This window comes from Apodemus sylvaticus, chromosome 7, assembly GCF_947179515.1.
Source record: "Apodemus sylvaticus chromosome 7, mApoSyl1.1, whole genome shotgun sequence".
NCBI classification, from domain to species: domain Eukaryota; kingdom Metazoa; phylum Chordata; class Mammalia; order Rodentia; family Muridae; genus Apodemus; species Apodemus sylvaticus.
In genome coordinates this window covers 88,302,954-88,317,284 of record NC_067478.1, presented here as the reverse complement: position 1 = coordinate 88,317,284, position 14,331 = coordinate 88,302,954, and the positions used below count along the sequence as shown (strand labels likewise).

The following is a 14,331-nucleotide window of genomic DNA, read 5'->3' as shown; positions in this document are numbered from 1 at the left end:
ACCCTGTCTTGAAAAAGCCCCGCCCCCCCCAAAAAAAAGGAATTAAAGAAAACCAACCAAACAAAAAACCCTAGGTAGAGGCCCATGTGTTGAAGATTTGGCCCCCAGCTTGTGACAATACTGAGAGGAGGTAGAAGCTTTAGAACATGGGGCCTATGGAAGGAAGCTAAGTGACTTAGCGTCCTTCAAAGCCATGCCCTTTGGGCCAGCGGAGCTTTGCTCGCAATGTGTTTCTTGGCCTTCATGGGGTGAACAGGCCTCCTCTCACAGATGCTCTTGCCTCCATATTGCCACAGGCCTAAAGGAAACAGGGTCAAGTGTCCCTGGAAGTGTGAGTCCAGAGAGATTCTTATTCCTTTTAAGGTGTTTATCTCAAGCATCTCATCACAGTCTTGGAAAGAGAGCACAGGGACCTCTGATATTTGAAGGAGTATGCACCTGTTCTTATCCCTGCGATTACATTAGAAACACTGGAGCACATGACAGGTCACACTGCATTTAACTAGCTTCAAATAGTGATGGCTGACAGCTATCCATTCAAGACGTGTTGTTTCTCTGCATACTTTCTGGTGCCACTGAATACTTTGTGCAAAAGGGGCAGATTATTTTATGTCTGTGCCTGGCACAGAGGAAGAATAGCGTAAACATCCAAGGCTGACATCTTTGCTCTGCTCTGGCCATTGTCATCTAGGCAATGATAGAAGTAACTTTTTTTTTTTTTATTTTTTGGTTTTTCCGGACAGGGTTTCTCTGTGTAGCCCTGGCTGTTCTGGAACTCACTCTCTAGACCAGGCTGGCCTTGAACTCAGAAATCCGCTTGCCTCTGCCTCCCAAGGGCTGGGATTAAAGGTGTGAGCCACCACCGCCCGGCTTAGAATTAACTTTTATTGACTCTGAAACCAAGCAGGAGCTCCCCACCAGGGACCTACATTAAACAAGGGACTGAGATGGTCCCTGTTGGTGAGGCGGTGCTAGAAAACCCAAAGATGGAGTTGCACCCCTAGAAACATAGGACTTCCATGTCTGAGGGGGTCAAACAGCTCTTGACAGACATGTTAGCTTCTAACCCACAGGACTGGCCTGATGCGTTTGAACCTGAAACCTGAATGGGCCAGGTCACATGTGCTGCTTAGACTCCAGTGCTGAACGTCTTGGGTGTCTTTAAACTAGGTCATCCTTTGGGAACCACAGTCTCATCACATCTCAGACAGGATGGCAGAGGGTACAGGTGGTGGTGACCTCCTGACAGCTGGACCTCCCATAATGTGAAGCCTTTGCTTGGGTTTCCCACTCTATTCTTTACTTTTTCAATAATAATAATAATAATAATAATAATAATTTTTTAAACAATAAAATCATCAAGACTTCTAAAGACAGAAGGCTAAAAAGAAAAGAAAAGAATGGTGTAAACACTAGCTAGAAGAGAGTGTCAGTGAGCCCTATAATCAGGTTAATCAGGTTTTGCTCACTGCCTATAGCACTCAGTCTCTAGGATATAACACAGTTGTTGTGAACTATGCTTCCTGCTGATGAAGCTCAAGGGATTCTTCTCCCTGCAGGCCTTAAGGTATTTCAAGAGCATCAGGCTCTAAGTGGTACCCTAGTGGCCTGAAAGATATAACAACCATTAAAAAAAAAAATCCAGTTTTTAATCATGAGTTGGGTTCCGTGAAAAATGACTGAAATCATAATTTAGGAAATGGGATTAAGAAATATCAGTTAATTCACGTGATAAAATATTTTTTGTTGTTGGTCTGTTTTTCGAGACAGGGTTTCTCTGTGTAGCCCTGGCTATCCTGGAACTCACTCAGTAGACCAGGCTGGCCTCAAACTTAGAAATCCATCTGCCTCTGCCTCCCAAGTGCTGGGATTAAAGGTGTGTGACACCACTGCTGGCTATGATAAAATATTTTAGCCACCACTAAACTGTGATAAGGGAGATACAAGTAAGAGCATTAACAAATTATTTTGTGCCTTCCAGAAAACCCATAAAGTCAAGGCCCTAGTGGATTCCCTTTCTTTAAGAAATGGCCGCTTAAAAGATTATAACGCTGTTCTAAGCAGACACCATACCAAACGAAAGGGGCTGGGAACAAATGAGAAGAGACAAGCTGCCGAGGAACGTTTCTGAGACGGTGGTCGGAGAGGAACACCAGAGAAGGAGCATTATCCGAAAGTAAAACCGAGACAATCACGGTCCCCGCAAGAGCATGAAGAACGCGAGGCCATCTACGCTGGCAACGGCTGCCTCCAAATGTCCCCTTCACCAACTCCAAATGGAAGACATGATGAAACTAATGAGGGGCTTTTTCTTTCCCTTTCAAAATCATGTGCATGGAAAATTGTAATGCTTCCCAGAAATAAATCGAGTTGTTGAAACAGAACATGATACTAAAGGGCTCTATTGTACCGAGCTCGTGCGCTAAGGAGCCCAATTGTGTTTTGCAGTCTGGGTCAACACACGGGGACAAAATGAGTGTGAAGTGCTCTTTCACAGGCGATCTTCTGCACACAAAACACACACCTCTTCTCCCCATCATCCGACAGGAAGGTCACGCGGACAATGAGAACACAACTCCTTTGTTACCCTTCAGACAACAGATGTCGGGGCTCCTCTTCAGAGGCCCCGGGTTAGAAATGGATGCGGAGAGGAGAGGGAGTGGGAGAGGGGGGCGCGCGCGTCTCGAATGCGTTCAGTGGGGTATTTGCTGCCTTTAATGGACCATGTTTGAGTCCGTGCTGTGATAACTTCAAACAAAATAAAATCAAATCTCCATTTAATGAAGAGCCTCATACTCAGTTTGTATTCAATCAAAAAATTACTAAAATTAGAGCATGTTTCTAGTTCAATTAACATCCTCTGCACTCACAATAAAATATTCAATAACTGGCCATTTTGCCTGTTGAGGAGGGGAATAAAAGCAAGCCCACCGCCCGTTAGCTGTTATTTATTTGCCTCTTTATGTTAACCAGGCAGTTAGATTGAAACCACACATATTATTACTGATTTAGGTTTCATTTAATCCTTTGAAACAGAATAATTATTCCCAATTTATATGCCATTAAATCTTTTATGCACACGAGCAGCAAATTCAATTTCTGCTTAAGTGTAGAGTTTGTGACGCTCTCTAAAGGGGCCTCAGCACTGACAATTGTTTCTGAGGGTTCCTGCATCCTATTGCATCTTGTTCTTCTGATCAATGGCTTTTAAGGAAATAAAATGCAACAAGTCCAAAAGATTAGAAATTCACTTTTGCAGGTATGAAGTAAAATGTTTCCATAGACACACTTTGTGGCGATTACTGGTAGCCCATAAATTTTCATTTAATGGAGGCATTTAGTTTACTTAAATAATTAAAGGTTTTAATAGAAAAACAATAGCTTAATGAACTGAAGGTAAAACCTGTCTATAGAAACACACTGAAATGAAGGGGGTTAATTGTTATGTAGTGAACTTTGTTTATAGCAATTACATCACTTGGATAATTCTGACTCAAATCCCTTCCTTTCTTTCAACAATAGATTTGAAGCTTGTTGTTGTTGTTGTTGTTGTTGTTGTTTTGTGGAGACAGGGACTCTCCACATAGCCCTAGCTGTCATCCAAGCACTCACTCTGTAGACCAAGGTGGCCTCGAGCTAACAGAGATCCGCCTGCTTCTGCCTCCTGGGTGCTGGGATTAAAGGTGTGCACTGGACTTCAACACATCTGTGTCTGTTATAACCAGGTATTTGTCCCAAGTTGTTGTTTAGACCCCACTTCAAGGATAATCTGGGAGTAAAGGGAAGTAAACTATCTAAAGTACTCACACTACAGATCACATGGTGACAGTGTAGTTTCTCCGTTCTATTGAGGTGGCAGTTATGCAGGACAAAGGTTACTCAAACCGCAAGAGTCAATCCAATTAGGTCAGTCAACCATCTAGCTAAGGAACCACCCCTCAGGGAGGTGGGGTCCCTTAGAACAATTATTGCCTTATTGAGATAATATACCTTTCCTTCCCAGAAATCTCCACATCAGTGCAATAGCTACAGGTCTGCCAGGCCACTCTGTTAAGTCTGTTTGCATTTCTGAGCCCTGACTCAGAAAGGTATAATTCCTATCCCTTCTGTTTTTTGTTTTTTGTTTTGTTGATTTTTTTCCCATTTTTTTTCACATGTTGGCCAGAGGACAAGTACTTTTTCTCTGGCACTTTGGGCTTCCCTCCTTCTCTCTGAAGTTCCCTCCCTTTGCCCGATAGCTGCTCCCTGAACCTCTATGTCTAACTCAAAAAGGTGCAGTCTTTTTCTCTTATTAGTTTTGTTTATGCATTTTTATTTCCCGTGTATGGGTGTTTTCTGCCTGTATAAATGTACACGTGAGACTTCCATGCGGGGCCTTTGGAGGTCAGAAGGGGACATTGGATCCCTTGGAGCTGGAGTTACAGAGGATCAGTGAGGTACCACGTCCTCTATGAACCAAACCTCAGGTCCTCTGCAACAACAGTAAGTGCTCTTAATCACTGAGCTATCTCTCCAGGCCCTCTCTCCATATTGGTTAGTAAGATGTGGCTCCCCCAGATTTCCAGGAATTAGGACACAGCACTTGGAGCCACAGTTTTTCTCTCTCTGTAAGAGTTGAAGACATGACTTGCAGACACTGTCCATGCAAGTTTCGGGTGTTCTCCTTATATACTGCAACAGTGGTGATGAGGAGAGAGTTTTTGTTTTGAGATGGGGCTCATTAGCCTTGAACTTCTTATGTAGCTAAAGATGAACTTTGAAAAATCCTTACTCCTACTCCTTAATGCTGGGATGACAGGTATACACCACCACGCCCTGTTTACGCAGCGCTGAGATTGAACCCAGGGCTTTGTGCATGCCGAGCAAGCATTCTATCAATGGAGCCGAAGTCCTGGCCTAAGACCTCAACTTTTAAGATATTCTGTTTCCTATACCTTCTTTACAAGTGTACATGTTAGATTTTAAATATGAGATTAATGGTATTGAAATTTATATTTGATATCATTGGAAAAAAACAATGGACCTGCCTTATATGTCTGTGTGGTGGTTTGAATAGCGTGACCACAACAGGCTCATGTATTTGGATGCTTGCTTCCTAGTTGGGGAAGGATTAGGAAGTACATAGCCTTGTTGGGGGAAGTATGCTGCTGGGGTGGGCTTTGAGGTTTCAAAATCTCATGTCAGGCCCCAGTCTCTCTCTCTCTCTCTCCCTCCCTCCTTCCCTCTCTCTACCTCTCTCTCCCCCTCCCCTCCCCCCTCTGTTATAAAGTTGTGAGATGCAGGCTTCTCATCAGGAGATGTACTGCTCCTCTATGACAGCACAGGTCCCACTCTGATGATCATGGACTCAACCTCTGAAACTGTAAGGAAATCCCCAATTAAATTACTTCTTTTATAAGTTCCCTTGATCACAGTGTCTCCTCATAGCAACATAAAAGTAACTCAGACACTAGGTCCTGCTCCTGATCCGTGGTGTGAGCTTGAGCAAGTCTCTTCATTTTCCCAGGTTGTGGCTCCCCTTACATATGACAGGAAACTGGCTGACCTGCTAGACTCTGAAGGTTCTAAGAATCTGTCACTGTTTGAGTTAGGGTGGGTTTACTGTGTAAAACTTCTCAATGTTAGTACATATTGGGGAAAAAAAATCACTTCATTTAAATTCACAACACAAATACACTAAAAATTATGCAAATCAGATTGTAATAGTCAAACTAAAACTGCATTGAACTGGGCTTGATGGATCACAGTGGGAATGCACTTACGAAGGACTCCGTGAGTTCAAAGCCAGACTAAGTTACACAGTGAGACCCTGTCTCAAATGGCCAGATGGTGCCTCAGATAAGGGTGCTCTGTCCTCCTGACCCATGTGGTAGAAGGAGCGAACCAATCCCCCAAAGTTGTCCTTTGATTTCCATGACTACACCATAACATCTGTGCTCCCCTATACACATTAATTTTCTTCGAAGAAAGGAAGTTGAAAAAATATAGTTATCAAAGTTTTCTATATTTTCCAACTTGCTAGAAAGTGGAAAGAGATGAGGCACAGGCCACAAACAGAACTAATAAGTTTGTACTTGTTATCATCTTCTTGATAAACTCACGGATTGTGCGTAATAAATTGTACTTTCTAAGTGTTTTTTTAAACTGGCTGTTACTTACACAAAAACACACCCAAGTTTTGAAATAAATGAGGAATGAACTAGCATTTATCTCTAGGGCAACAGTAGAGAGCCCCCATGAGCCTTCATGGCTTTAGCATTTCTGGCAGGAGCTTGGCCTTTCATAGACACAGTCCATGTTCCCACATACTTTTCTATGATAGTCTACCTGCCATGGTGGTCCCAATCCTGCTACGAGGAGAGCATCAGAGTTTAACTAAGACATAGTGAGCAAATAAATAAATATAAAGCAGAAACAGCTAGTACCTATAACAGCCAGTACCTACAACAGCCAGTATCTACAACAGCCAATACCTACAACAGCCAGTACCTACAACAGCCAGTATCTACAGCAGCCAGTACCTACAACAGCCAGTGTCTACAACAGCCAATACCTACAACAGCCAGTACCTACAATAGCAAATACCTACAATAGCTATTACCTACAACAGCCAGTACCTACAACAGCCAGTACTTACAACAGCCAGTGTCTACAACAGCCAATACCTACAACAGCCAATACCTACAACAGCCAGTGTCTACAACAGCCAATACCTACAGCAGCCAGTACCTACAATAGCAAATACCTACAACAGACAGTACCTACAACAGCTAGTACCTACAATAGCAAATACCTACAACAGCCAGTACCTACAACAGCTAGTACCTACAATAGCAAATACCTACAACAGCCAGTACCTACAACAGCTAGTACCTACAACAACCAGTACCTACAACAACCAGTACCTACAACAGCTAGTACCTACAACAACCAGTACCTACAACAGCCAGTACCTACAACAGCTAGTATCTATAACAGCAAATACCTACAACAGCTAGTACCTACAACAGTTAGTATCTACAACAGACAGTACCTATAACAGCCAGTACCTACAACAGCAAATACCTATAACAACCAGTACCTACAACAGACAGTATACAACAGCCAGAACCTACAACAACCAGTACCTACAACAAAAAGCACCACTTTGATATAACCATTTTCCCCAAGAAGATTTTAGCTACTATCCTCCCCTCCCCAAATTGTTTAGGAGTCCTAAAGCCCATGGTACACAGTATGTATTTAAAGAAGTCGGCCATTATTAGCAGTCAGTAGAAATCAACATATATGAGTAACATTAGAAATGAACAAGAATGAAAGTAAATTCTTAGAACCTTCTGGAATGGTCTGTATAGTCCTAGAACTTTAGAACCAGTCTTGAATATCTTTCTTATTTTCCCAACTGCTGAAAATAACATCCACAACCATTATAATGGACAATAGTCTAGTCTCAGCTTAAATATTTTTCAAGTATTCTAGAAGGCAACTGGAAGAGAAAATGAAAGGAAAACAGCGGGAGAAATTTGGGGGAAAAGGAAACTCCAGACATATGATCATCACTAAGGCTTTTTTTTACCCCCACCCCCACTCTGTGTTTGTTTAGACTCTTCAATGCCCCTCTTCAAGTGCTAGAATCCATCATTCAATACTTTTCCTGATTCTTGTATAATTACCAGAAGCAACATGTTTTAAAGTACCATGTGTGGGGGGAGGGGGAGAGACTGTATCCTATAATGCAGTAAATAGATGATTATTACAAGTCATTCATCCATCCATTTCCAACAGTTCTGGAGTGTCAGTTTACTAACAACTAGTTAACTGATCTATTAGTGCCTGACCAGGCAATCTGCTTCCCATTAATAGTTCCCAGGGCATCCTTAGATAGGATCCAACCCCTGCTTTGGATACTAGTACTGGGGTTTCCAGGAGATACGAGAGGAACTGCCAGAACACTCTGGAAGAAACATGGCTGTGTCCTAAGGGACGTGGTCAAGAATAAAGGCTATTGTGACCTTTGACCTTACCACCCAAAGAGAAATACAATAATACACGTACTCTGAAGACTCAGCGTCCTTTAGACAAATGGGTTACTACAAAAATGTATAATTCTGAATGTACATTTACTCTGGCTTCAGTTTAGCTCACCCCAAGAGTGTTCTACATCAGTCTTTATGTTTATGTTTATGTTCTGCACTCGCGCGTCCCTGTGTATGAGTGCGCACATGTCAGTCGGTGCCGGTTTGGAGGTCAGAGGACAACTTGGAGGAGTTGGTTGGTTCTCTGTTTCCACCATGTGGCTCCAGAGGAATCAAACTCAGACCCTCAGGCTTGGTAGCAGGTGCTTCCACCTGCTAAGCCGGCTCAACAGCTTTTCTTTTCTTTTTTTTCCCCTCTTTAATTTTCTACTGCTCAGTAAAATGCTATCCTTTCTCAGATCATTCCACAATTGACTATTTCATTTTACTATTTCATTTTACTTCATTCCTTTATTTTATGTGTGTGTGGGTGCACACCCCAGTGCACACGGGGAGGTCAGAGGACCACTTGTGAGAGTCAGGTCTTTCCTTCTCCTAGACGGGTCTTGGGGATCAAACCCAGGTCATCAAGCTTGGTGGTAAGTACTTGATGGTATAGACCCATGATTACATACTTAGATATTCACAGTGAGAGCCTTGGAGGGAGTCAGGGAGCCACTTATGGTCTCTGCACATGCCCTAGAGGCACAATTCCTTATCTGTCAAATAACCGAAGTGCTTCAAGGCAGAGGCTCACATGTGAGGCTCATGTGTGTGAAGTCCTGAGTTCACTCCCTAGAACTGTAATAAAAACTAATTTTTTAAATTAAATTATGCTTACCCAAGGGCTTCAACTAAGATAAAGGAAATAACATATGAAGCTAGTAGTTCTGCAAATGGAAAGAAGTGTGTAAGTATTCTTGTAAACAAGACCTTATTAAGCACACATGCTAGGTACTGGATGGCTGCTTTCTGATCTTTTTTTTTTTTTTTTTTTTTTTTTAATGCGCAAGACTTCAGAAGGCTCCAGGACTGAAGACGTTATTTCTGACGCCCTGGGCATTACATTGATCTGCTTCTTCGTGAGTGCTGAGTGTCACAAGGCTCGTTCTGGAGTGGGGCTTAAGGGTTATCACACGGTGATACTGTCTCCACTCATGATTCATTCAGCACTGTCAACGCTGCCCCCATTTCCATCAAGTAAAGGGTTTTCTCTAATCCATAGACACTGAACTGTGGCTTTGACTTCTGGAGGTTCTAGTAACATCAAAACACAGCTGTGGGGCTAAGTGATTTGTCAGGCAGCTTTTAAAACGATTGCTTAAAAAAGTGAGAAGAAAGGTTTGTCTTGGTTGAAGAGCAAGGCTTGAACTAATTTTTTTTTTTTGAACTACAATCCCCAGAATGCCGTTTACCTTCGGGAAATGAAAGCCTGCTTCAATTTTATGTTGAGAGCCTGAGATCAATTTATTTGTATCATGGCTCATAGCTACTTAGATTCAAGGGACAGAACACCTAGGAAAGTAACTAACGCAAGGCAGAGAAAGGATCAATATCCAACCATACTCGAATCACATTTTTGAGACATTATTTGGAAGAGCTCTTCAGTTTGGTTTTTCTTTGTAGTGAGAAACTGGTCCTTTTACACCCAGTGAAAGGAGCACTATGTTCTAATAAGTACTAAGGATGCAGTCCATTCTAATCCTGTCCTGCTGTTTACAACCTATCATTAAAAATTACCACAGCAGGACAATCAGAGAGAAATAGAATTATTTAAGGGCTTCTGTGCCAGAAGGTGAAGAACCTGTCGATAACTTTGACTTCTGGAAGTACAATCCTTTATTTTGAGATTTACTATGTCATCATTGAATGATCCCTTGACAGTTTGAACAAGGTTAAAGCCTGGTGACTGCTAAGCATGGTAGCAAAGGAAGAAACAGCAAACAACTAGGGAAATCAGGAGAGTCTTGTCTTTGTTGTTTTCATCTTAATAGTCAGACAAGAAAACTTTGCACAATACAGAAGACTTTTCGGGGCTGGAGAGATGACTCAGTGGGTAAGAGCACTGGCTGCTCTTCCACAGAACCCATGTTAGAGTCCCTGCAGTCACATGGTAGTTCACAACCATCTCTAAGTCTAGTTTCAAGCGATTTGACATCATCTTCTGGCCTCTGTGGGCACTGCACACATGCAGGCAAAACATACACATAAAAAATGAAAACAACAACAACAACAACAACAACAAAGACTCCCTTTATGATGCCCTTATTTCTCTTCTCTTCTTTCTCTCTCTTCCTTCCTTCCTTCCTTCCTTCCTTCCTTCCTTCCTTCCTTTCTTTCTTTCTCTCTCTCTTTCTTTCTTTCTTTCTTTTTTTTAATACAGGGTCTCTCTGTATAGCCCTGGCTGTCCTGGAACTCACTCTATAGACCAGGCTGGCCTCGAACTCAGAAATCCACCTGCCTCTACCTCTCAAGTGTTGGGATTAAAGGCATGTGCCACCACTGCCCAGCAATGATGCCTTTATTTCTATAAGTGAAACTATTACCATTTCCTGTTCTTGAAGAGAACAGATCTCCCACATCAGAGCCAGGATAAAAAAAAACACAGAGCATCAAGACAGACTGCATGGACAGTCTGCTCTGGTACTCACTAGATACAAGTGGGTATTGAGGTAACTTCATGAAGCCCGCCCTGGCAACCTTTGGGATGGGCTGACTATAGTATCTACCTCCCAGGACTACCATTGGACTAAACATGGTAGCACATATAGAGTAGGTAGCATAATTATGGACTCACAAGAGAAGTTCTATACATCGTAACTGTTATTACCCATCATTAGTAACTTCTTTTGTTCTTCAACCTCTGTAGCTAATCTGTCACCAAGCCCTGTCAATTATTTCATATACATATATATGTATGTATATATGTAAATGAAAGAATACACACACACACACACACACACACACACACACACACACATATATTTCAGTTAAAATATTGAAAAAAAAGTCAGCCAGGACACTAGTGTCTACCCAGGGTGTTAGATAACCATACAATATCACTTCTAGGCACTGAGATACTGCATGGCAGGAGGCAAGGCCATAATCACAAGTACAAAAATATATTTTTTAAATGAAGTTATTCATTCATTGAAGAGTATGTCTAAATTGATCTCTTTTGGCTAAAAACATACAAGTCACAGGGGGCAATTAAAATTTACCAAAAGTAGAATTTTTCTCAGAAGTTTAAAGGGTCTTGGCAATCGTGAGGTCTGCAAAGCTGCAGGCACTGGACACAGGTTCCTCCTAAGATTCTGTACTTCTGCACACATATACCCTGATGGAACTCACATCTCCGAGGAGCCACAAAAGGACGCACACAGACACTTAGCGGGAAACAAGACTGGGGCAGCCTAAATGTATTCCTCAGTAGACAGGATGGCTAATGCCGCTTGTCAGTTTGATAGGAACTAGGATCAAGCAGGAGACATGCCTCTGGGCGTACCCAAGACTGACGTGAGAAGACCCACCCTATCCACTGGACAAATGAGAGCAAGCTGAGGGTAGTCTCAACCCTACCTGACCACGAGGCTCTGAGACCAGCGGCCGAAGCTCCTGCTACCATGACCGTCCTGCTATGATGGACTGTGTCTTTGGGACCATGAACCAGAAGGGCACACCCTTCCTTCCTTAGAGTATGTCTTGTCCAGTGTTTGATCCCAGCACTGAGAGAAGTCGGTTACAGTAGGAAGTGGTTAAGCTGCCCTTCCACACAATGTAACCTATTTGTAAGACAAGCCAAGACATAACAGGAAAATGTCAAAAACTTAACGTTGACTGAACAAAATAGAGATGTTGTATATGTATGTGTGTATATCATCAGTGATTATACACACCCATGAACCAGTAAACGCATGGTAAAAAAGGGTGTGTGCCCATAGTGCTATGTTTCCATCATTTCTGAGGAGGAACACAGAGAAATGATAAGAAAAGGGTACAAGGAAGCTAGTTTTTTTTCTTTTTAATTATGTGTATATCTGTGTGTCTCTGTATAGGTGCGTGCAGTTGAGGGCAGGTGCCTGCAGAGGCCAGAGGTGTCAGATGTCCTGGAGCTAGAGTTATAGGCAGCTGGGAGCTGTCGGTTGTGACTGCTGGGAACCAAATTTGAGTCCTCTGAAGGAGTAAGCAGTACTGACTCTTGAGCCATCCCTCTAGCCCAACAAAGAAATGGTTAAATGGTATTTATGACTTTGACTTTAAAATAACCCAATATAAATATGATTTGTGTCATTATTTTCTTCTATTTTTTTTATAAGATAGACATTTTTTCAAAGTTAAAAAGCATATAGGCGTACATCTAGCTCCATGGCAGAGTGCTTGCCTGGTGTGCCCAAGGCTCTCTGTTTGATCCACAGTACCAGAAAACAAGTAAAAACAATGAAACATGACATTAATAACAAAAGGAAAACAAGCCTTCAAGCCACTATGACCTGCGACAAATGATTCCTTCTATGTTAGCCTCATTTCCACCAACTTTAATGTAGGAACCACAATGTGTTCCCTGTAGAATTACAATGAAGAACTTAGAAAAAGAAAAAAGAAAAAAGAAAGGGGCCTTTAAAAATGTCCACAGTATTGATAGTGTTGCAGTAATCATTGCTGGCCAGTGGTTTCTTTATCCATAGTTGGTAATATTCAGTCTCTAACTTAAGGGCACCAGATTCCAGAAACATTGCTTTGTCACGCTGTCCCCTCTGCCCATCTCCAGTTGACTTACCCAGTCTGTTTACCTAAAGCCATCCTAAACTCTCCTCTGCCTTCAGCCTTCCAACGACAATGAAAACAATTTATCATTTTTACTGAATTTTTGAGACTCCTCAGTGTGAAGACAAGTTTCATTTACCTGGATATCTCCAGTGAAATGGAGGAGAGGAAGAAGGAAGAGACCTCAGACGGGGTGCTAATCTCAACTCTTAGAGGCTTCACCATGACTCTCTGGACAAGTTCTATAATATGTGAAATGTGCCCCCTGTAGGCTTGTAGTTCTCTTTTGGGAGCCTTTGCAAATGTGGTCTAGTGAGGAGAAGCGGGCCTTTGCAAGCTGGACCACTTCAGGGTCCGTTGGACTCCGCTTCCTGTTTGTGCTGTGCAGGAAGTGGAAGCTTCCAAGACTTCTGCACTGAGGAAGACTGTGCCCTCTGAACCATGGGAATAACTACACCGCCCCTACCTCTGTCTCGTCACAGCGACAAGAAGACTAAGACAGGTGCTTATACCTGATGACCTACCAACGTGTTTCCTGATTCTTAAGGCATGTTCATGACACTCCTATACCCAGCCAATAATGACTGCATTGGTACATTAGAAAAGAGGAGGAGGAAGAGGAGGGGGAGGGGGAGGAAGAAGAGAGGACAGTGTGGTGAGTCAGGTAGCCACACTGCCCTTGGTTGCCGGGAGACCTGCTTTTGCACAGTGCTCATTGGGACAGTCCATCCTTCCTCACCTAGGCAGGAAGCAGTCAACATTACTGCCTTTCACAAGCCAGTTCCTTACCTGGGATGCGCACCCGTACTCTGAGCTCCCAGGTTGTCCCTGTTAGTGCTGTGGGCTGCTTTTCTGTTCACCACCTCTTCTGTCTCACTTTGGCTGTCCTCCTCCAAGCTGTCAGGCTCCATGTCTTTCCTCTGGATTTGGTCCTTAATGTGAGACCAGGACTTAGCCTCTTGAGGGAGGCTTTCTGAATCCGATTCTAAGGAGTCTTTTGAAATCAGGTTTAAGTCTCCTTTCTTAAAGGGTCTGCCTGAAGGGAAGGTCCTCGGGTTGGCGTGATGGACGGGAGACTGGCTAGAGAGCTTGGGAACTGGTTTATATTTATTCATCCTGAAAAATAGAAACAGGAACAGGAACGCTCTTGTTAACAGAAGCAGTTAGCTGATATTTATACTTGTGGCTCTCAAAAGCATTGCTTAGAAAAATTTATGTTACTCTGCGGCTACAGAAATCATAATGGCGAGGTTTGTCAAAAATGTCAATGAGCAAGAGAACCTTGTTATATTATCTGCAGGCTTTTGAATGCACCCTTTTGAGTGTATGAGCAAGGGAGGCCTATTGGGAAGATGATTGTTTTTCTCTCTGCAGAAACACATCTGATTTAGGGCTCGTAAGCAGCCCGAGCAATCGAATGAGGTTTTATTGAGGAAATCAAATGGCCGCTTGAAAGCGGATTCTGTTTCCAGCTTCCAAGGGCTTCTTACAAACAAGCGGGAACAAAGCCAAATGGTTAATTGTGAGCAGTGCTTTTTGGTGGCTTTATTTC

The 14,331-nt window shown here is 42.7% G+C and overlaps 1 protein-coding gene across 1 annotated transcript in view; it reads right to left on the bottom strand.

Moving 5' to 3' along the window:
* Jhy (junctional cadherin complex regulator) overlaps nucleotides 1-13,894 on the bottom strand; it is a 60,840-nt gene extending 46,946 nt beyond the window's left edge. Inside the window, exon 1 of the mRNA XM_052188622.1 lies at nucleotides 13,569-13,894. Coding sequence (XP_052044582.1) covers nucleotides 13,569-13,894 — 326 coding nt within the window. The remainder of the gene's footprint in view (nucleotides 1-13,568) is intronic.
* Nucleotides 13,895-14,331: the final 437 nt, after the last annotated feature.